The following is a 23,426-nucleotide window of genomic DNA, read 5'->3' as shown; positions in this document are numbered from 1 at the left end:
ACTGCATGCCTGGCGCTGGAGAAATGATGGGATAGTGGTTACAAGGCTTTGCCGCAATGAATCGTGGATTTATGGCTGGCAATATGGTCCCTGATGTGTTGAGTAGTTTCCCCTACGAATAGTAGACAACATGGGCATTTGATTACATACACCTTAAAGTCAGATTCTCTGCAGAATGAATGAGGACAGGTATGGTGAAAGAAGCAGACGTCGCAGCAGCGGATCTCAGAGGAGATGGGTCACACCATTTGTAGAAGCCCTAATATGACAAAATGGCAGAAAACCAGAGCAGTAGAAATTCTCATAAAGTGACTCCATTTTGAATATTATAACCCTCAGTGAATTAATCTATAGGAGTAGTGACTATTTTGACTGCACAACCACTTTCCGGAAATTAGCACGCAGTGGATGTTGGAGCGTGAAAATTGCAAATATACTATTTTATTGCCCAACACATAGTGGTCAGATTGTGCTCCAGGGGACACACACCTTAAATTAAGTGGGTTCTTCTCACTATAGTAATGCCAAATACATGGATGCTAAATGTGGTTTGGGCGCACTGCAAGGCTCAGAAGTGAGGGGGAGATCTGACTTTGGGAGAGCGGATATTGCTGGATTGGTTTATGGAAGCCATGTTGCTTTTCAAGAGCCTTTGAGACCCTAATAATGTTGAAACTTCGGTTTTTCCACTGACAGATGATAGACCTGAGTGGGGACTTGTTTATTGTAAGATGAGTGGAAGTTTTTATTGGTATTATTTTCACCTACATAACATCATTTGGTGGCTTTTTATTCCATATTTGGGATCCAGAATGAGCAAACAGTTGGACACCACGCTGTACTGGTTAATCCTATGAGGTTTTCTATTAGACTGTGAACTGTCATTGTCTTGGTAAATCTTTCAATGTTTTTACATAACTTGCCATTTCTACAGACACTTTAAGTAGAAATGCTCAAAAATATAAAACTCAAGGATATTTTATTCAAAAATAATAATTGGTTTTATTCTTGGCAGATGACTGTGCCAGGAGATCAGAGGGACAGCTGACATCTTCAATTTTTAAATCTGATGATCTTGAGATACCACAGGATACAATTGAAGTGAATGCCATTACTCCAGATTTACCATCATCCCTTCACAGCAAAGATCTGTCATCTGATTCTTTAAAACAAGTCCTGTCTTCTGATTCATTACTGACTACTAAGGAAAATCATAGTCACAAAAGAGGCATTAAAAAACAAACTGCACCTAAAGCAACAAAGCCATTTTCACGTTCAGAATATGGAAATAGTCTTCTCAAAAAGTCTTTTCTTAAACCTCAAAAAACGTACACAGCAGAGAATAGATTTTTTTGTTTCAAGCAGGGGAAATGTTTTAACCAGAAATCAGATCTTGTTAGTCACCAGAGAAGTCACACAGGGGGGAAACCATTTTCATGTTCAGAATGTCGGAAATGTTTTAAAGAGAAATCAAGGCTAACCCAACATCTGAGAACTCACACAGGGGAGAAGCCTTTTTCCTGTTCAGAATGTGGAAAATGTTTTACAAGGAAATCAAATATTATCGTACATCAGAGAACTCACACAGGGGAGAAGCCTTTTTCCTGTTCAGAATGTGGAAAATGTTTTACAGGGAAATCAGATCTGAACAAACATCAGAGAACTCACACAGGGGAGAAACCATTTTCATGTTTAGAATGTGGGAAATGTTTTGCAAAGAAGTCAAATCTTCTCAAACATCAGAGCACTCACACAGGGGAGAAGCCATTTTCATGTTCAGAATGTGGGAAATGTTTTGCAAATAAATCATATCTTATCTCACATCAGAGAACTCACACAGGGGAGAAGCCATTTTCATGTTCAGAATGTGGGAAACGTTTTACAGAGAAATCACATCTTATCAAACATCAGAGAACTCACACAGGGGAGAAGCCTTTTTCATGTTCAGAATGTGGGAAATGTTTTACCCATGAATCAGATGTTGTAATACACCAAAGGACCCACACAGGGGAGAAGCCATTTTCATGTTCAGAATGTGGAAAATGTTTTACAAGGAAATCAAATCTTGTCAAACATCAGAGAACTCACATAAGGGATAAGCCTTTTTCATGTTCAGAATGTGAGAAATGTTTTGCAAATAAATCAAATCTTATTGCACATCAGAGAACTCACACAGGGGAGAAGCCATTTTCATGTTCAGAATGTGGGAAATGTTTTGCAAAGAAATCAAATCTTGTCAAACATCAGAGAACTCACACAGGAAAGAAGCCTTTTTCATGTTCAGAATGTGGGAAATGTTTTAACCATGAATCAGAAGTTGTTATACACCACAGAATTCACACAGGGGAGAAGCCATTTTCATGTTCAGAATGTGGAAAATGTTTTACAAGGAAATCAGATCTTGTCAGACATCAAAGAACTCACACAGGGGAGAAGCCATTTTCATGTTCAGAATGTGGAAAATGTTTTAACCAGAAAGCGCATTTTGATAGCCACCGGAGAACCCACACGGGAAAACGCCGCAACTACACCCAACTGGTCTCTGTATAGACTAAAAAGACCCTAGCTGCCCAACTTAAAACACCACCTCGGATCTAACTCCGTAATAGGCCATTGAGGGGTTTCTTATACCTCCCGAGGAACCAGAGGGGAGGCCACAACACACTGTCAACAAGGGGAAAGGAAAGTGTGAAGTAAGATACAAAAAATCTGGGTGAGAAACTAAAACATTCATATAGGGTAAAGAAGTCAAGCTAAGAAGAATCAAAAATAAAAGGAATAAAAAGTATAATTTCCCAGAAACCTAATTGTGGAAAAAGGAAAAGTTGATGGAAGAGAAGGCAAACAGATGGAGAGGATAGTTTCACCTTTTTGGTGAAACTTCCAAAATTCATCCTCACCCACGATTACTTTGAATTTGATAACCACATATATCTACAGGAGACTGATACAGAAATAGGAAGTATAATGGCTTAACAGTATCTTAATTTTCATGACCAAGCTTGAATGTGACTTCTTGTCCTCATGTCACATCAGGCCTCTGGCCTACTACCGTTACATTGACGATAGTTTAATCATCTGGACATAATCTGAGCAACAGCTAAAGAAGTTCCTTGAACACTTTAATCAATTTAATCCCACCATCAACTTAACACTCAACTACTTCTGTACTGAAATGAACTTTTTGGACGCCATCATTAAGTTACACAACAATGAAATAGAGACGTCCATGTACCAGAAGCCAGTTGACCGTCCAACATCCCTTAAATGGGTCCGTTTCCATACAAAACACATAACCTCTATTGGCTACAGCCAGGCCATCCGATACAATTGGATATGTTCCAACGCTATGGACAGAGGCAAACACCTTGGTGGCCTCAGAAACACCTTTTTGAACCAGGGCTACCACCAAACAAAAATTGAAAACCAGATTGCAAGAGCCACCAGAATATCAAGGAATCATCTTCTAGATTTCAAAACTAAACAAGAAAGCAACCGGGTGCCTCTCGTAGTCACCTAAAATCCAAATCTGGAGGTGCTAATGGGAGCTGCATGGAAATTACAACAATCTATATTTCCAGACTCCCCACTTCTGTGATTTAGGCAGTCCTCTCCAACAGCTACAGGAACTTTTCCCTGCAGCCAGAAAAAATGTAAAACCTGTCTATTTATAATGACCACTGACAAGATAAAGATTCCCAACCCGCATCAGCACCACAAGATCCCAGGTGCTTTCAGCTGCATTACATCTAATATAGTGTACTTAATTATATGTACCAAATGTCCAGCTGGGGGTCTGTGTGTAGGGAAGACAGGGCAAAAATTTAGAACAAGGATGAATTCTCATCGCCACCCAATAAAAGAAAAAAGAATAGAGCTACCTGTGGCCAAACATTTTTTATCCCTGATCACAGCATCGTGGACATGAAATTACTTGTATTAAAATGTAACTTCAAATCTCAGAGAGACAAAAAAATTTGGGAGTACAATCTTACGACAATCTTTGACCTACTGTCACGGGTGTATCAGAGGTGACAGGTAGTCGCCCTGCAGTTGGTTGCAGGAGATCTCTATGTTTGGCATTACAGACATCTTAGATGAGAGGCTGTCTCTAAGACCTAGCGGCTACCTCCCTCTAGCTAATTGGCTCTCTGGCCTGGGTGTATAAATACCTGGTGTGTCTGAGAGGGAGGTGCCGGCTATATTCATTTCTACTTGTGAAGGCTTAGCAATAGAAGTACTGCGTCATCTCTGGAGCTTGAGGCCAAGTGCACATTTGTCTAGACTTCATCTAAAGCTAAGCAATCTCCCCCCTGTTTGTTTACCCTTGTTGTCTATAGAGTTTAGTGAGATCGACTAGTGCTCATCTCCTCCCTTCCCTAGCCTTAGCCATACGCCAGGGAATGCCAGGGTGAGGCACGTGTGCGGCAATTAGCGAGGAGCCAATATAGTGACGGTAGTTGAGACAGGGTGACCAGACTAGGAGATCTCCACTTCCCCCTTTCCCTAGTGTCTGGGCTCCCTTTCCCTCTTCCCTCTGTGTTCACTTAGTCGTTCCCACATCTGGGAAAGACTACATCTTAGTCTTTCACACACTCAGAGCAGCAATGAATGTATGTATATCGCATGTATTTATGTCTTTGTACATCAACTAAGGAATGTGCTCCTCAGACCATTTTGGGAGCATCACAATCATGGACCAGACCTCAATCACAGGACAATAAAACGTTCACACTCCTTATGTATGAGCTGTGTCAATATTTACGGCCACAACTGCTTCTCCCTCTCCAATACTGATAGTTCTGCTTCATATCACTTGTCTTATCTACTGCATTATTCCTGTGCCCTGCTGTGTATGAATATGTGACTCTTCAGATTGTGTTATAGTATGCGTGATGAAGAGACCTGAGTAGTCTTGAAAGCTTGCAATTTACCATCTTTTCAGTTAGCCATTAAAATGTATCAACCACTGAGGGCTCTCAAATGTTAATATTTTTCTATCTACTGGCTAACACGATACAATTAGGCTGCGTGCACACGATGCAGAAATGAAGCAGAAAATTTCTGCAGCATTTCTGCATCTCCCTGGCAGAAAAAACGCATGCAGATTGTGCATGCGTTTTTCCTGCAGAATACATGCGGATTCACATGCGTATCCACATGCGTTAATGCATGTGTTTCCGCATACGGGCTGACAAGCACTTTCAAGGCGATGGCATCACTTGGAAAGTGCTTGAGAACTAGGTCACACTATATAAATCCATGCAAATGGCATGGATTTATATAGTGTGACCGTAAAAATAGAAAAATAAAGCTATACTTACCTCCGATGCTGCCGCGTATGCTGTCGCGCTCCTTCCTGGTTCCTTCCTGGCTTGCCGGCATCTCGCGAGACAGCCTGTGGTCACATGACCGCGACGTCATCTCAGGTCCTGGAAGGAGAAGCGCTGCAGGGGCCGCCAGACAGGTGAATATAAACTTTATTTTTTATTTTATTCTTTTTTTTACAGGTACAATGGTACCCAGGTCTGGATGAGAGTCTTCTCTCCTCCAGAACTGGGTACCATCCGCACATTGAAATGCATATTATCCGCTTGTACAGATGTACAGACACGGATTCTATGCGTCTCAATGCAAGTCAATGGCGGCTATTCCGCTGCGCTTCCGCAAAATTAATGAACATGTTGCGGATTTATGAGCGCTACAGAAACGCTGCGGAAAAATCCACAGCATGTGCATTGACATTGCGGAATGCCATTGGGGACCATGGGGTGCGGATTACCATGCGTTTTTGATGCGTTTCTGCTGCGGAGACGCATGAAAAACTCATCGTGTGCACGCAGCCTAAAACATTTTTTTTTCTAAAATTTTTGCTAAACTTGAGAAATGTGTTTTTTTTTCTGTCCAGGAAGTTTCATTCATGGGTTTCATTTTATGAGCTGATGGGTTTAAGATGGATCCAGGGAAGGTTTTTATGTTATGGTTTTCATCCCCATTTTGGTGAATTTTCTAAGATACAGTCATATGAAAAAGTTTGGGCACCCCTATTAATCTTAAGCTTAATGTTTTATAAAAATTGGTGTTTTTGCAACAGCTATTTCAGTTTGATATATGTAATAACTGTTGGATACAGTAATGTTTCTGCCTTGAAATGAGGTTTATTGTACTAACAGAAAATGTGCAATCTGCATTCAAACAAAATTTGACAGGTGCATAAGTATGGGCACCTCACCAGAAAAGTGACATTAATATTTAGTAGATCCTCCTTTTGCAAAAATAACAGCCTCTAGTCGCTTCCTGTAGCTTTTAATGAGTTCCTGGATCCTGGATGAAGGTATTTTTGACCATTCCTCTTTACAAAACAATTCCAGTTCAGTTAAGTTTGATGGTCGCCGAGCATGGACAGCCTCTTCAAATGATCCCACAGATGTTCAATGATATTCAGGTCTGGGGACTGGGATGGCCATTCCAGAACATTGTAATTGTTCCTCTGCATGAATGCCTGAGTAGATTTGGAGCGGTGTTTTGGATCATTGTCTTGCTGAAAGATCCATCCACTGCGTAACTTCAACTTTATCACTGATTCTTGAACACTATTGCCAAAAATCTGCTGATACTGAGTGGAATCCATGCGTCCCTCAACTTTAACAAGATTCCCAGTGCCGGCATTGACCACACAGCCCCAAAGCATGATGGAACCTCCACCAAATTTTACTGTGGGTAGCAAGTGTTTTTCTTGGAATGCTGTGTTTTTTTGCCACCATGCATAACGCCTTTTTGTATGACCAAACAACTCAATCTTGGTTTCATCAGTCCACAGGACCTTCTTCCAAAAAGAAATAGGCTTCTTCAAATGTGCTTTTGCATACCTCAGCCGACTCTGTTTGTGCGTACTTGCAGAAACAGCTTCTTTCGCATCACTCTCCCATACAGCTTCTCCTTGTGCAAAGTGCGTTGTATAGTTGACCGATGCACAGTGACACCATCTGCAGCAAGTTGATGCTGCAGCTCTCTGGAGGTGGTCTGAGGATTGTCCTTGACTGATCTCACCATTCTTCTTCTCTGCCTTTCTGATGTTTTTCTTGTCCTGACACTTCTGGCCTTAACAAGAACTGTCCCTATGTTCTTCCATTTCCTTACTATGTTCCTCACAGTGGAAACTGACAGGTTAAATCTCTGAGACAGCTTTTTGTATCCTTCCCCTGAACAACTATGTTGAATAATCTTTGTTTTCAGATCATTTGACAGTTGTTTTGAGGAGCCCATGATGCCACTCTTCAGAGGAGATTCAAACAGGAGAACAACTTGCAAGTGGCCACTTTAAGTAGCTTTTCTCATGATTGCATACACCTGGCTATAAAGTTCAAAGCTCAATGAGGTTACAAAACCAAAAAAAGTGCTTTAGTAAGTCAGTAAAAAGTAGGCAGGAGTATTTAAAACAAGAAAATGATAAGGGTGCCCATACTTATGCACAGGTCAAATTTTGTTTGAATGCAGATTGCACATTTTCTGTTAGCACAATAAACCTCATTTCAAGGCAGAAACATTACTATGTCCAACAGTTATTACATATATCAAACTGAAATAGCTGTTGCAAAAACACCAATTTTTATAAAACATTAAGCTTAAGATTAATAGGGGTGCCCAAACTTTTTCATATGACTGTAAGTTCTGAATGTCCTGGGGTGGAGGTCGTCCTACAGAAACATGGGGATGTTACATAGAGTAGGTTGAAAAAATCCTAGGTCCATAAAGTTCACCCTTTGTCCACCAATTATAAATTTTTGTCACTAAATTATCTATAACCTACAATGTTATGTGTACTGAGGAAATCATCCAGCCCCTTTTTTCAAATTTGTTAGTGTTTACCATTACTACCTCTTATGGTAGAGCGTTCCACAGTCTGACTGCTCTAACTGTAAAGAACCCTTTCCCGCTTGCCAGAATAGCCATTCTTCCACCTGTAATAAGTGCCCCTTAGTTCTTCGTATGGTCTATGGATGGAATAATAGAGAGGAGATGATTGGCGAGCACTCTGTCACAGCTGAGGTGCAGATGTAATGGGCATGGGCTCCAATAGTTCAAATATGATTCATCGCACACTCGGGAGGTGAAGATGCAAAAATTCATTTATTAACATAAGAAATAAAGAAATAGAAGTATCAAACGAATCGTGGATGGCGACAAAACAAGACGTTTCGGCCTATTAGTTGGCCTGTTCGCTACTGTAAAAAAAGAACAGAAATTATCAGGTACATTGGCCACAGGAATTACATGAAAATAATTATAAAAAATTCCAGAGTTTGACTGCAGAGTATGATGAAGGAGGGGGGTGGGGGTTGGACAGGAGTGGGGAGGGGGAGGGAGAGATAAGTAGATACTTGGGTCTATACAATATATACAGCAAACATATTTACAAAAATACCATAGAAAACCCAGTAGAGAATACGTAAGTTCCTTACTTATAAATTGGTTTGTAGACAAGTCAGACGTAAATAGAAGGCAAAGGGGGAAGATTCACAAGGGCGAGGGACTGTAATATAAAGGGAATATCATGAGAAACACACAGGCTGCACACAGATAGCGAGAAGTTATATGTAGATAAATACCTTGTACTTGTCCCATATACAGGTAGGGCTATTCAGGCCTGGAAAGACAGGTCAGAGTAAAATGAGGAGCAACTTAGAGATCAGTGTGCTAACAGGTTCTGCATACTAGCAGCGCACAATCCATTGATTAGCATGTCAGTACCTTAAATGAGGATAAATTTCACCTGGGTCCAGTGGGCCATGGAGATCCAGCATCCTGTGAGTGAGGGGGTAGTTAGAGGGGCGCTCCCGTACCTTGCTGCTTCAGGCTTTGGTGTTACACTGGCCTGGGGGCCTTTTTTGGTGGCTGATTGCTGGACCGGAAGTGTGTCATCATTGGGGGCATGGCGCCGGAAGTGACAAGGTGCTGGTGCTCTCACACTGCAGAGAGATGCCAGTTGTTATGGTGATGAGGGTAAGTAGAGCGCACAATGTTCTTAGGCTAGTATGCAGTGATAACTCTGCATGATGTCACAGGGGATACCAGTAAAAGCCTTCATTAGGAGTGTGGCAAGCTAGGGGCATCTGTGAATGCTTGGAAATTACACTGAGTAGAAAACTGAATATAACAATGAGTTGATGACAGACATATGAGACATGCTAATAGGAAGTAATAATAGCACAGATATGTGACATGCTGATTGGAAATATAGCAATGTGCAGAACACATGGGGGGGTGCCAAATGGAGATGATGATATGTAAATGGGGTCAGGAGTAATTGAGACGTGCTGAATGGGGGTGATGGTACCAGAACTGATTATGGGAGAGTGGAAAATATTATATGGAGAGACCAATGATAGGGAAATAGTAATTTTGGAAGAGGTACATCTGCCGCAGAGGGTGAGGATAGGATGATGGGATGGTGATGGAGTAATAGGGGGGTATGGTGTTATCAGAGAAGAAAGAGGATATACACTATGTGGGGCATTGGTTATTGCATTATGCTAGGTGGGCACTCACCCTGTTGTACAGTAGGATTCATTGTGTCTGTGGAAAAGGAATGTATTAGTAAATCCATTCAATCTCCCTATTGAGGCCTTTGGGAGATGACGTTTGTAAGGTGTATATCCAGTGTGACGCTCGTTGTTTCAATAATTTGACATGATTCCCGCCCCTCCTTGGTCTAGCTACATGCTCTATCACTTGGAAAAGTAGTTTGGCCACTGTGTGTTTTGAAAACAGACAGCATAGCCAGAACAATAAACAACATTTTTAGAAAATAGCAAAAGGCAATGGTACTCACCAGCCAAAGTTTCAAGAGAAATGCACACCAGGACACGGCCGGCCCCCTTTTGTTAGAAGGAGGTAACACAGGTGCAGAATGCTGATGAACAATCGCCCTCCTGGCGAGCATTTCTCTTGAAACTTTGGCTGGTGAGTACTATTGCCTTTTACTATTTTCTAAAAATTCTGTCTATTGTTCTGGCTATGCTGTCTGTTTTTAATGTTAGAGTAGGGACTCGCAAAACCGTGAGGACCCTTGACGATGGGTTGCGAGCTTACGTATTTTGGCCAAAATATTAAGTAATACCTCATATGATATTTTTTGCACTTTTTTTTATCTGCCAGGGCATGGCCAGGCCCAGTAATGGCGACCTTGTGAGTGGGGGCTTCGCAACTCTGTGATGCACGGATAGGGTGCCGAGCATCCCGCCTAGTCGAATAGTAGGGGCGTGTAATAGGATACTGGCTAGGCACAGTGCCGCGAGTGTGTGAATTGCACCCTACTGCAAGTTTCATCTGTGTGCAGTTTTAGTGCTAGGTAATCGCCTCTCCAGTGAGAGTGGGTGAGGGCGATTGTTCATCAGTGTTCTGCACCTGTGTTACCTCCTTCTAACAAAAGGGGGCCGGCCGTGTCCTGGTGTGCATTTCTCTTGAAACTTTGGCTGGTGAGTACTATTGCCACTTTGTGTTTTGCTTTGGAGAAGTGGTCTGGGAGTGGTAGCCAATGTTTAGCGCAGCGAATGGTAGATTTGTGGCTTGCTATACGATCTCTTATGTGTTATGTGGTCTTGCCTACATAAAGTAGGCCGCATGGACACTTTACAACGTAAATTACGAAGTTGGAGTCACAGGTAAAATAACCCTTAATGGTTTCAAATTTGATAATGTTTGAAAAGGCATCACAGCTGAGACAGGGGAAGGAGTAAACGTTGATATGGAGCGGTATGGGAGCTGCCTATGTCGGCTCTAATGACTTTATCTTTAATGTTGGGGGCACGCTTCATGCACATTATGGCTGGATTTGAAAAGGCAGAAATCTCTGGGTAGGCCCTAGTGAGAAGGGGCAAATGTTTTTTAATGGTAGTATGGACTTTTGACATCAGGGGGTGATATGTGTGAACAAAATGGACATGTTCAACATTAGAGATAGGAGGGGGTGAGGGTTCCTCTCTATGTTCTAGCGCTCTGGTTCTTTCTATATCAAGAAGTTTGGTGGGATAGCTCCTCTCCTGGAATTTCTGTGACATGGTTTGCAGGCGTTGGGATTGGAGGTCATGATTGGTGACAATGCGGGTGACTCTGTGGAATTGAGAGCGAGGGAGGCTATTCTTGGTAGTTCTAGGGTGACAGCTAGAATAGTGTAACAGACTTACATTAAAGCCAGTAGGTTTGGAAAATAGGCCGGTCATGAGATTACCATTTTCATCTTTTACAACTAGGGTGTCCAGGAAGGAGATTTGTTTTAGGTCATGATTGAGTGTAAATTACAGCTCTGTTCTAATGGAATTGAGCGAGTTGAAAAGCAAATGAGTGTCTCAACTGGTCCCTGCCAGATGCAAAAAACATCGATGTAGCGACAAGAGTTCATGAGTATAGACAAATTCTTCCTCACACCTATGCATATACACATTTGCATAGGCCGCCACCACATTGATGCCCATCACGGTTCCCCTCTCCTGTACGTAATAGTCGTCTCCAAACATGAAGACATTTTCGTGGAGTACTAATGAGAGGAGTTCAAGGCAGAAATCAACAGAGTTAGATGAGAGGTTGGACTGTAAAAGGAGGTGCGAAGAGGTTTCCAGACCTCTGGTGTGGGTGATGGATGTATACAGGCTATTAACATCCAGTGTGACCAATAAACTGTGTGTGGGAATGCCTGAAATGTTCATGATGATGCTTAGGAATTTACTTGTATCGAGCAAAAAAGCTTGTGTATTCTGGACTACTGGTGTTAGAATTTTTTCAAGGTATATTGTTACGGGTGACAAGATAGTGTCAGTGGAGGCCACAATTGGTCGGCTAGGTGGTTTCGTCAGTGATTTGTGGATTTTTGGTATAATGTAGAACACCGGGGTTGTCGGGTGGGGGTTGGTCAGAAATGTCACAGTCTTAGAATCTATAGTATTTATATCATGATGTCGATTGAGAACCTCTCGGATTTTAGAGCGGATAGTGCTGGTGGGATCATGGCTAATCTTCCTATATGTAGTTGTGTTGGCTAATTGGCAATTAATTTCGTCAACATAGAATGTCCGGTCCATGATAACCGTAGCTCCCCCCTTGTCAGACGGCTTGATTACTATGTGTTTATTGTTCTGCATGGCGCTGCGGGCCCTTTTTTCCTCACCAGAAATATTTTGATGTGTGGGGAAGAAGCCTAGGTGTTGCTGATGCTATAGGCTCTTGATGTCCCTATCTATCAAGGCTATCGTGGTCTCTGCTGCGTGATTCGTATGTGGAGGATTAAAGGAAATTGTATTGCTAAACCTAGAGCTGCTATGGAGAGTTCCAGGGCAGGGACGCCCCCTGGTGGAGGCACCCTGTTCACGGAGGTCTCCTTTTACTCTGATCTGTCTTTCCAGGCCTCAATAGCCCTACCTGTATATGGGACAAGTACAAGGTATTCATCTACATATAACTTCTTCCTCTCTGTGTGAAGCCTGTTTCTCATCATATTCCCTTTACATTACAGTCCCTCACCCTTGTGGATCTTCCCTCTTTGCCTTCTATTTAAGTCTGACTTGCCTACAAACCAATTTACAATTAAGGAAATTGCGTATTCTCTACCGGACTTTCTATGGTAATTTTGTAAATATGCTGTAAATATGTTTGCTGTATATATTGTATAGACCCTAGTATCTACCTATCTCTGCCTCCCCCTCCCCACTCCTGTCCAACCCCCACCCCCCTCCTTCATCATCCCCTGCTGTCAAACTCTGTTTGGAATTTTTTATAATTATTTTCAAGTAATTCCTGTGGCCAATGTACCTGATAATTTCTGTTCATTTTTACAGTAGCGACCAAAATGATTAAGGCCAACTAATAGGCCGAAACGTCTTGTATTGTTGCCATCCACGATTGGTTTGATACTTCTATTTCTTTATTTCTTATATTAATAAATGATTTTTTGCATCTTCACCTCCCGAGTGTGCGATGAATCATATTTGAACTATGGATGAAATAAGTCCGCTAGAGATGGTCACCATCGTGCTCTCCAGAAACCCCAAAGCATCACCTAAGAATAAGAGTAAATCATCAGCATACAATGCCACTTTCTCTTCCTTGGTCCATATTTAAATCTCAGACGTTTTACTAATTATTGCCACAAGAAGTTCAATTGCTATTGCAAACAATAAGGGAGACAGGGGGCTCTCTTGACTTGTATCTCTGTGCAACAAAAAATGATTAGACCTAGAGCCACTCGCTCCTATTTTGGCCTTTGGGTCCAAATAAAGCAATTGCACCCATTTTATAAATTTGTCACCAAACTCCATCTGCTGCAATGTAGCCCACAAATATGGCCATTCTACACTGTCAAAGGCCTTAGCTGCGCCCAAAGACAGGATCACCCTCTGACCAATATTATCAGCCCTTGCTTGCATATTAATATAAAGCCTTCTGAAATTGATCACAGTGGACTTATTGGGCATAAATCCATACTGATCGGGGTGTATTATTGAGATTACTTTTGAGAGTCTGTTAGGAATAAGTTTGACGTCTATTGTTAAAAGAGAGATGAGTCTATAGGATGCCGGCAAGCTGGGGGCCTTGCCTTGTTTAGGTCATACCATAGTTATGGCTTTCTGCATGGCAATGATCCCCTCAAAACATGAATTGTATATCTCGAATAGCAGTGTAGTAGTAATACTTCCTTATATCTTATATACTTCCACTGGAAGACCATCTATTCCCAGTACTTTATCGTTGGCCATTGAGCTCAGTTCCCATTCTAAATCTTGTATATCAAGTGATTCATCTAATAAATTCCGAGAGAGTCTAAGAAAAGGACCGGAAGCTTTAGAAACCGCTTCTTCCTTCCTGCATCTCCCAACTCCTGAAACACCATTTTATCCTGCTGCTTAGTCCGGGATTTAGCTGCTGAGATTTATTTTTGAAATATTCCTCTAATGTCGGCCTTCATGGCTTCCCATACATAGAAAATAGAAGTTGTATTTTTATTAATCACAAGGTTCTCTATGTTCCTTCAATTTTCCCTTAAAAGTCTATAACTTGCATCCAAAAGGGGTTTAATTTCCCTGTGGGTCACGGGCCTGGCCGGACATGTGAGCGGATGTGCGGCAGAAGAAGGGGTTTCTCAATATAAAATAATACAGAGAATAGCTAATTTACATAGCTCTCGGGGACTAATCTCAATAATTTATAACATTGTCCTGGATAAGATATTGACAAATCATCCTATACATTCAAAGGAAAAATGCCCTATAGAAGAAAACCATTGGCTAAATATATTGGAAAGAATCCCACAATTATCTTTAAGCGAATCCCACAGACTGTCTCATATATATGTGATACACCAGGTATATAGGACGCCTCAATTCTTATATAGTATTGGATTTCGTTCAAGTCCTCATGTTCTAGGTGCAAAATTCACTCAGCAGATATGTTGCTTTATATGATGTGGGATTGTCCTAAACTAATGTCCTTTGTAAAGGAGTTGTAGCAATGTTTAACAGGGTTTATTCAGTTAATGCAAAGCTTTCACTACTAGTATATATACTACGATATGTTGAAGATCTGACTATTGATGAGCACGACAAAATAGCGGTGGCACGTATGTTATATATGGCGAGGAAGTTAACAGGCCAAAAATGGATAACAGACCAGGAGCCTATGAGGTTAGAATTTATAGACAAAGTTAATTGGATAGTAAATATGGAAAAAGGTATATACCTAAACAGAGACTCTCTCTAAATTTGATAAGTTATGGAATTTATGGATTGATCCGGTTTTGGGGTCTAAGGTATTGCAGAGATTCCGCATAGGTCTCTTTTGACTCCACGTTTTATGTGACACTTTAGACTTCCCCAAGAATAAACAAGTATTTTCATATTATTTTCATAAACTATAAAAAGCTAAAATGTTTATTGTTATTGTGACCCAGCATACTGCTATCTAAGCTGGAAAATAATATATTTTTTTTGCAGAGCCGAGAAACATAAACACTACATGTGAAATGTTTGTTACTGTTGGGGGGTAGAGGACTGTGTTCCTCTAATGTTTATGTTGATGTTTTTTGGAAAACTTTATAAAAATTAATAAAAAACATTTGATTTAAATAAAATGATGCTGATGGCTTCCTAGATCCCTGATATCTCATTGGATGAATCCACCTTCTCTCCCTTCTGTGCTTCTGAATGTGCTCATATGGCTCATGGCTCATGCTACTAGAGCATAACATTCGCCTCCATATGAAAAATGTTCTAATTACTTGGAGAAATTGTGAAAGCTCTTTTCTATAGAACTTACAAAATGGAGGATCCACCTACCCCCTGAGATTAGGAGACGCTGACCGTTACCTGCCCAGATCTGTAAACTACAAAGCCAAATGACAGCGTACGTAGAATGTGCTGACAAATTAGAAAATCAGCTGAAGAGAAAGCGGAGGGTAATGATGCTGTTGGCTTCCTAGATCCCTGATATCTTATTGGATGAATCTACCTTCTCTCCCTTCTGTGCTGCTGAATGTCCTCATATGGTCCCTACAAGACCAGGTCCAGTCTTTCTGGCCAAACTTCACTTTTATGATCTACAACATTAAATGTGCAGTGAGGGCCAAGTGTGAATTTCTGTACAATAACAACAGAGTTTCCCTTTATCCCGACTTTTCAATTTCTTTTCAAACCAACTAACTTCAAACATAATTGTGATAAACTATACAGAAAACATTACACCTGTGCCATGATATATCTCTAAGCTGTGCGTGGCTGATGGCTGTAATATACATTTATTCACGCCTGCAGGAGATGTGTTGGCATGGCTCGAGCCCTGGTTATTATTATTTATTATTATAGCGCCATTTATTCCATGGCGCTTTACATGTGAAAAAGGGGTATAATACAAGAACAAGTACAACAATCTTGAACACAATGTGACAGCGACTGGTACAGGAGGAGCGAGGACCCTGCCCGTGAGGGCTCACAATCTACAAGGGATGGGTGAGGATACAGTAGGTGAGGGTAGAGCTGGTCGTGCAGTGGTATGGTGGAGCGGTGGTTACTGCAGGTTGTAGGCTTGTCGGAAGAGGTGGGTCTTCAGGTTCCTTTTGAAGGTTTCCACGGTAGGAGAGAGTCTGATACGTTGGGGTAGAGAGTTCCAGAGTAGGGGGGAATCACGGGAGAAATCTTGTATGCGATTGTGGGAGGAGGAGATAAGAGGGGAGTAGAGAAGGAGATCTTGTGAGGATCGGAGGTTGCGTGCAGGTATGTAACGGGAGACTAGGTCAGAGATATATGGAGGAGACAGGTTGTGAATGGCTTTGTATGTCATGGTTAGGGTTTTGAACTGTAGTCTCTGAGCAATGGGGAGCCAGTGAAGAGATTGACAGAGAGGAGAGGCCAGGGAATAACGGGGGGACAGGTGGATTAGTCGGGCAGCAGACTTTAGGATAGATTGGAGGGGTGCACGAGTGTTAGAGGGGAGGCCACCGAGCAGGAGGTTGCAGTAGTCAAGGCGGGAGATGATGAGGGCGTGCACTGGTGTTTTTGCAGATTCATAGTTGAGTAATGTGCGGATCCTGGAGATATTTTTGAGTTGGAGTCGGCAGGAAGTGGAAAGGGCTTGGATATGTGGTTTGAAGGAGAGTTCAGAGTCCAGGGTTACCCCAAGGCAGCGAGCTTGAGGGACTGGGGAGAGTGGGCAGCCATTGACGTTGATAGATAGGTCAGTTGGGGGGGTTGAATGAGATGGCGGAAAGATGATGAATTCTGTTTTGTTCATGTTAAGTTTTAGAAATCTGGCAGAGAAGAAGGATGAAATAGCAGACAGACATTGTGGGATTTTGGTTAGTAAGGAGGTGATATCGGGTATAGAGAGGTAGATCTGTGTGTCATCAGCATAGAGGTGATAATGAAAGCCATGAGATTCTATGAGCTGTCCCAGGCCTAAGGTGTAGATGGAGAAGAGCAGCGGTCCTAGAACTGAACCTTGGGGGACACCGACAGATAGGGGGCGAGATGAGGAGGTGGTGTGTGAGTGGGAGACACTGAATGTCCTGTCTGTTGTGTATGAGGAGATCCAGGATAGGGCCAAGTCTGTGATGCCGAAAGATGAGTCTGTAGTAAGAGGGAATGGTCCACTGTGTCAAAGGCAGATGACAGGTCTAGGAGGAGGAGGACAGAGTAGTGTCACTTAGATTTGGTGGTTAGTAGGTCGTTGGTGACTTTAGTCAGTGCAGTTTCAGTAGAATGGTGCGGTCGGAAACCAGATTGTAGGTGGTCGAAGAGGGAGCAGGAGGAGAGGTGGGAGGACAGCTCAGAGTGGACATGTTGTTCCAGTAGTTTTGAGGCATAGGGGAGAAGTGATATGGGGCGATAGCTAGACACAGAGGATGGGTCAAGAGAGGGCTTTTTGAGGATGGGTGTGATTGAGGCATGTTTGAAGCATGAGGGGAAGACACCAGTTGTTAGTGACAGGTTGAAGAGGTGGGCTAGGGTTGGGATAAAGATAGTGGTAAGGTTTGGGATGAGGTGGGACAGGATTGGGTCAAGTTTACAGGTGATGAGGTGTGATTTGGAGAGTAGAGAGGAAAGTTGATCTTCAGAAATGGTGGAGAAGGTGGTTTTGGAGGAAGAGGGTTGAGTAGGTGTGGGGAGGGGCTGTGGGGGCTTTAGGCAAAAGCTTTGTCTGATGGTGTCAATCTTCTGCTTGAAGAATGAAGCAAAGTCTTCGGCTGAAATAAGAGGAGAGGGAGGAGGCACTGGGGGACGGAGGAGAGAATTGAAGGTGTTGAATAGTTGTTTGGGGTTGTGAGACAGGGAGGATATGAGAGATGCGAAGTATGTTTCTTTTGCTGCAGTGAGTGTGGACTTGAAGGTAGTGAGAGACTGTTTGAATGCGATGAAGTGCTCATTGGAGTGGGACCTTTTCCATCTACGCTCAGCAACCCTGGAGGCCCGTCGCAGTTGTTTAGTTAGGCTGGTGTGCCAGGGTTGTCTGTTGATTGTGCGAGCCTTGGTATGTGTGAGGGGGGCGACCGAATCGAGAGCTGCAGAGTCTGTGGTGTTGTATAAAGTGGCAGCAACATCTGCATCATGTAAGGAACGAATGTCTGTAAGAGGGAGGAGGGATTCAGAGAGTGAGTGTAGGTCAAGGTGTTTGAGATTTCTGCTAGGGTATGCAAGTTTGTGGAGTGGGGATTGTTGCCCTGGGGAGCAGAGAGAAGAGAATGTGAGTAGGTTGTGGTCAGAAAGAGGGAGAGGTGAGTTAGAGAGGTTAAATAGGGAACAGAGGCGGGTGAAGATGAAGTCCAGTGTGTGGCCTTCTTTGTGGGTGGGTGTGGAAGACCACTGAGTAAGACCGAAGGAGGAAGTAAGGGATAGAAGCTTAGAGGCAGCTAAGAGGGTCGTGTCAATGGGGATGTTAAAGTCGCCCATGAGGATAGTGGGGATGTCAACGGAGAGGAAATGAAGTAGCCTAGTGGTGAAGTGGTCAAAGAAAGTGGTGGTTGATCCTGGCGGGCAGTAGATGACAGCCAGCTGGAGGTTGGAGGGGGAGTAGATATGCACGCAGTGCACTTCAAAAGAGGGGAGAGTAATTGAGGGCGGCAGTGGGATATGGGTGAAGGAGCAGTTATCTGAGAGGAGGAAACCTATTCCTCCACCGTGCTTGCCGGTGGGGTGGGGGGTATGGGAGAGGTGGAATCCGCCATACGAAAGTGCAGCAGCAGAGGCCGTGTCAGAGGGGGTGAGCCAGGTTTCAGTGATGCCGAGGAAGGAAAGCTTGTTAGTGATGAAGAGATCGTGAATGTAGGAAAGTTTGTTGCAGATGGAGCGAGCGTTCCATAGAGCTCCTGTTAGGGGGACTGGGGAAGCAGGGGCTGGGCGGATGGGTATAAGGTTAGAAGGGTTACGAGAGTTTGGGATAGATCGTGGGTAGGAGGTGGAAGTGACAGTAGGGATGTGGTGAGGAGGGCCGGGATGTGGAGAGATGTCGCCGGCAGTAAGGAGGAGCAGTGAAAGCGTTAGTAGGTGGGAGCAGGAAAGGGCATGAGGTGGCTGTCTGTGTTTGGAAACAAAGGATTGTATGTTGAGGAATAGCTCTCAGGAGGAGGTGAGATGGGTGAGGAGAATGGAGGGAGAGATGAAGAGTTCCTTACTAGGTGTAGGGATTAGGGGTGGTTGTAAGAAGTGAAGGATTAAGGGGGTGAGAGTGAAAACATAGGCAAACATTGTTTACTGGAACTTAGTATCCAGTTACCTTCAGGATTAATTCAAATTTCAGACACTTTAGCTACTGGACACTTAAGGTGATGGACACAGACTAAAGTCTTTCATGGATTCACTGTGGTTTCATGGATTCACTCCACGTCATAAATTACATTATGTTTTCACTCCTAAGGAATTCAGATTACTGCACAATCTCTCCTGAAATGGGGGAGATAATACTTTCTCTACTCTTCTGGTCAGGACTGCACTATTATAAAAAATTCTCTTTAAATGTCAAATATTTCTGACAGAAAATATTGGCCCTAACGATTCGGGCAGCACAGGCAGCACGGTGGCTCAGTGGTTAGCACTGCAGCCTTGCTACTGGGGTCCTGGGTTCAAATCCCACCAAGGACAACATCTGCAAGGAGTTTGTATGTTCTTCCCAAGTTTGCATGGGTTTCCTCCAGGTTCTCCAGTTTCCTCCCACACTCCAAAGACATACTGATAGGGAATTTAGATTGTGAGCCCCAATGGGGACAGCCATGATAATGTATGTAAAGCGCTGCGGAATACAAGGATATGCCTTCTACACACGCGGCTCCGCTCCGTACACCTCGTACACACACGTCTCTGCTCCGTACACCTCGTACACACACGCCTCCGCTCCGTACACCTCGTACACACACGGCTCCGCTCCGTACACCTCGTACACACACGGCTCTGCTCCGTACACCTCGTACACGCCCGGCTCTGCTACATCCACACTGTAAACCCCTCCTGACCCCACACATAAACTTCAGCTCATCCAGCACCATGACAACCAGCACAGCAGAGTCCTGCATACCACTGAGGTCCCTGATCATGTGACCCCTGACTCCTCCCCTCCTGTGACCTCATCACAGGTCCTGTGCGCACAGAGCAGCCATATATGTGGTGGCGGCTCTGCAGGTGGAGGTATGTGGAGATCCCCCATTACTGGGCGCAGGGGGCATTAACCCCCTCAGCACGGAGACTCTTTTGGGGTCTTGTGTTGCCCCTTTATAAGAATCATAAGGTTTTTGTTCTGTTTCCTGTAATAGATACATACGACCCAACTATGGAGACAGGAAGGGAGGAAATTTATTGTTCTCATAGTACAGGGCCCCTTTACTGGCCCCACAGTGTAATGCCCCCATTATGCCCCTTATGCAGGATGTATGATGCCCCCACAGTGTAATTCCTCCATTATACCTCTTATGCAGTATGTATGATGCCCCCACACAGTGTAATGCCCCCATTATGCCCCTTATGCAGGATGTATGATGCCCCCACACAGTGTAATACCCCCATTATGCCCCTTATACAGTATGTATGATGCGCCCACACAGTGTAATGCCCCTTATGCAGTATGTATGATGCCCCCCACATAGTGTAATGCCCCCATTATGCCCCTTATGCAGTATGTATGATGCCCCCCACATAGTGTAATGCCCCCATTATGCCCCTTATGCAGGATGTATGATGCCCCCATACAGTGTAATGCCCCCATTATGCCCCTTATGCAGTATGTATGATGCCCCCACACAGTGTAATGCCCCCATTATGCCCCTTATGCAGTATGTATGATGCCCCCCACATAGTGTAATGCCCCCATTATGCCCCTTATGCAGGATGTATGATGCCCCCACACAGTGTAATGCCCCTTATGCAGGATGTATGATGCCCCCACACAGTGTAATGCCCCCATTATGCCCCTTATGCAGTATGTATGATGCCCCCCACATAGTGTAATGCCCCCATTATGCCCCTTATGCAGGATGTATGATGCCCCCCACAGTGTAATGCCCCCATTATGCCCCTTATGCAGTATGTATGATGCCCCCACACAGTGTAATGCCCCCATTATGCCCCTTATGCAGGATGTATGATGCCCCACACAGTGTAAAGACCCCATTATGCCATTAATGCAGGATGTATGATGCCCCCACACAGTGTAATGCCCCCATTATGCCCCTTATGCAGTATGTATGATGCCCCCCCACACAGTGTAATGCCCCCATTATGTCCCTTATGTAGTATGTATGATGCCCCCCACAAAGTGTAATGCCCCCATTATGTCCCTTATGCAGTATGTATGATGCCCCCACAAAGTGTAATGCCCCCATTATGTCCCTTATGCAGTATGTATGATGCCCCCACACAGTATAATGTTCCCCCAGTAGAGCCTGAGGTCCTGTAGTTGGAATAATCCCTCTGGAATTGGTTTTCCCTCTGCTTGCTCCCCTCCATGTAGACCCTCGAGCATGTATACATGCATGTAGGGGAGCAGGCCTTACTAGATATCGAGGCTTTGTACAGTAATATACCGCATGAGGATGGTATCAGAGGAGTAAGACATTTCTTGAAATCGAGATCAATGGAGTGTAGCAGACATAATGACTTCATGGAGGATCTTCTAAAATTCACTCTTGCTCATAACGTCTTTCTTTTTGACAGGAAGTACTTCCACCAACTATGGGGTACTGTGATGGGGAGCCCCTGTGCCCCCTCGTATGCTAACCTGTTCCTGGGCTGGTGGGAGGAAACCACAATATTCATAGATGATCATAAGTGGTGGCATCCATATATTGGGGTATGGTATAGATATATTGACATTTTTATCATCTGGTCAGGGACGAGTGAACAATTTCTTGAATTTGTCAGGGAACTCAATATCCATAGAGTGGGCCTGAGATTTACATCAGAGTTTAATTATTACCAGTTGCCGTTCCTGGATGTAATAATCAAGAAAGAATGGGATGGGACCCTAGGAACACTCATCTACCATAAACTTACAAGCCCTAATAAAATATTGAAGTGGGATAGCCAACACCCCATCCCCCTAAAAAAGGGAAAACCTAAGGGCCAATTTTTATTGTTGAGAAGTAACTGTTCTAATATCACAGATATTAATATACAGGCAATAGACATGAATATCAGATTCAAGGAAAAAGGGTATCCACAGTACATTTTGGATTTCGCACAATCATTTGCAGAAAGACAGGATAGGCAGACACTCCATACCTAACCAAGAGACCAAGAAAAATATGGGAAACCACAAGTAATAGGAACTTACAACTATCAGAGTGCCCGTATTTTTAAAATCTTCAGAAAGCACTGTGATATACTTGTGACCTGAGGGTTCTGTGGGATTTACTCCCACAATAACTTTCAGAAAGGGTTGGTCATTTAGGGACTACTTAGTGCATAGTTTCTATAAAAACTTGCACCCAAGGGGACTTTGCTGGATAGAAGAATCTGCGGTTTCTTTAGATGTGGAGAACGTTGTGCATGTAATTGGATGAGACCATGTGTAGTATCGGCGTCTCTGCCCCCTGATAGGCAGAGACGCCTTCCCCCTTACCACCGCGCTCCCCGCCTGGCGTCCTCTGGCGCTCCTGCTGCTGCTGCTGTCGGCGCGCTCTTAAAGGGGCCGCGCACGCTGTCCTAAGGAGTCCCAGGCCAATGGCCGGAGGACCTCTCATTTAAAAGGCACCTCCTCCAAAATGGAGGTGCCCATGCAAAGTTGTAGCACTGTGTACTCACCTCTGCTTCAGCCCTCAGGTCCCACTGCCAGCCTGACTACCAGTCCTGCCCGCCAGCCTGACTACCAGTCCTGCCCGCCAGCCTGACTACCAGTCCAGTCCACCAGCTTGACTACCAGTCCAGTCCGCCAGCCTGACTACTCTCCAGCCCGACAGTCTGTCTACAGTCCAGTAAGCCAGTCTGTCTATGGGCTCTGCTCGCCTGCTTACCTAGGAAGCATCTACCGGTCACCTGCCGTGCCTGCCAATCCGCTTGCTTACCTGGAAGCACCTGCCTGTTACCTGCCGTGCCTACCAGCCAGCCTACCTGGAGGCTCCTGCTTGTTACCTGCTGTGTATGCCAGTCCGCCTACCCGGATCACCCGTCAGCCTGCCTGCCGTACTCATCTGCTGTACCGGTCAGTCCCTGCCTTCTGACCCGTGGGAATCACCTGCTCTCATACAAGGTCGGTCCCAGAGTAGCACCTAGTCCCTCTGCTCAGTCCTACCCTGGTCACGGAGTCGATGGAGCCGCCGTACGACCTTAGTCGGTCCGAGTTGATACTTAGTTACGCCCCTCTGGTCCCTCCTTGCACCGCAGCACAGAGGTTCCACCACCCGGACCCTTAACAGTTTGCACAGGCCATGGAACCCGGTGGCCCCCCAGGCCCCTTCGCTAGCT

At 44.1% G+C, this 23,426-nt stretch overlaps 3 protein-coding genes across 4 annotated transcripts in view; all 3 read left to right on the top strand.

Moving 5' to 3' along the window:
- LOC141192248 (uncharacterized) overlaps positions 1-4,741 on the top strand; it is a 231,437-nt gene extending 226,696 nt beyond the window's left edge. For both annotated transcript variants that reach the window (XM_073661743.1, XM_073661744.1), the window contains exon 7: positions 1,016-4,741. In XM_073661743.1, the coding sequence (XP_073517844.1) occupies positions 1,016-2,550 (1,535 nt within the window). In that variant the 3' untranslated portion in view covers positions 2,551-4,741. The remainder of the gene's footprint in view (positions 1-1,015) is intronic.
- Positions 1-23,426, top strand: part of LOC141192298 (oocyte zinc finger protein XlCOF29-like) — a 303,763-nt gene that overhangs the window by 176,148 nt on the left and 104,189 nt on the right. The gene's annotated exons all lie outside the window — the stretch shown is intronic.
- Positions 20,086-23,426, top strand: part of LOC141192299 (uncharacterized) — a 35,133-nt gene continuing 31,792 nt past the window's right edge. Inside the window, exon 1 of the mRNA XM_073661795.1 lies at positions 20,086-20,156. The gene's annotated coding sequence lies outside the window, so the exon portion shown is untranslated. The remainder of the gene's footprint in view (positions 20,157-23,426) is intronic.

This window comes from Phyllobates terribilis, unplaced genomic scaffold (assembly GCF_046119375.1).
Source record: "Phyllobates terribilis strain yellow unplaced genomic scaffold, ASM4611937v1 Scaffold_56__1_contigs__length_8794411, whole genome shotgun sequence".
In the NCBI taxonomy this organism is placed as follows: domain Eukaryota; kingdom Metazoa; phylum Chordata; class Amphibia; order Anura; family Dendrobatidae; genus Phyllobates; species Phyllobates terribilis.
This window is presented reverse-complemented; position numbering and strand designations above follow the sequence as displayed.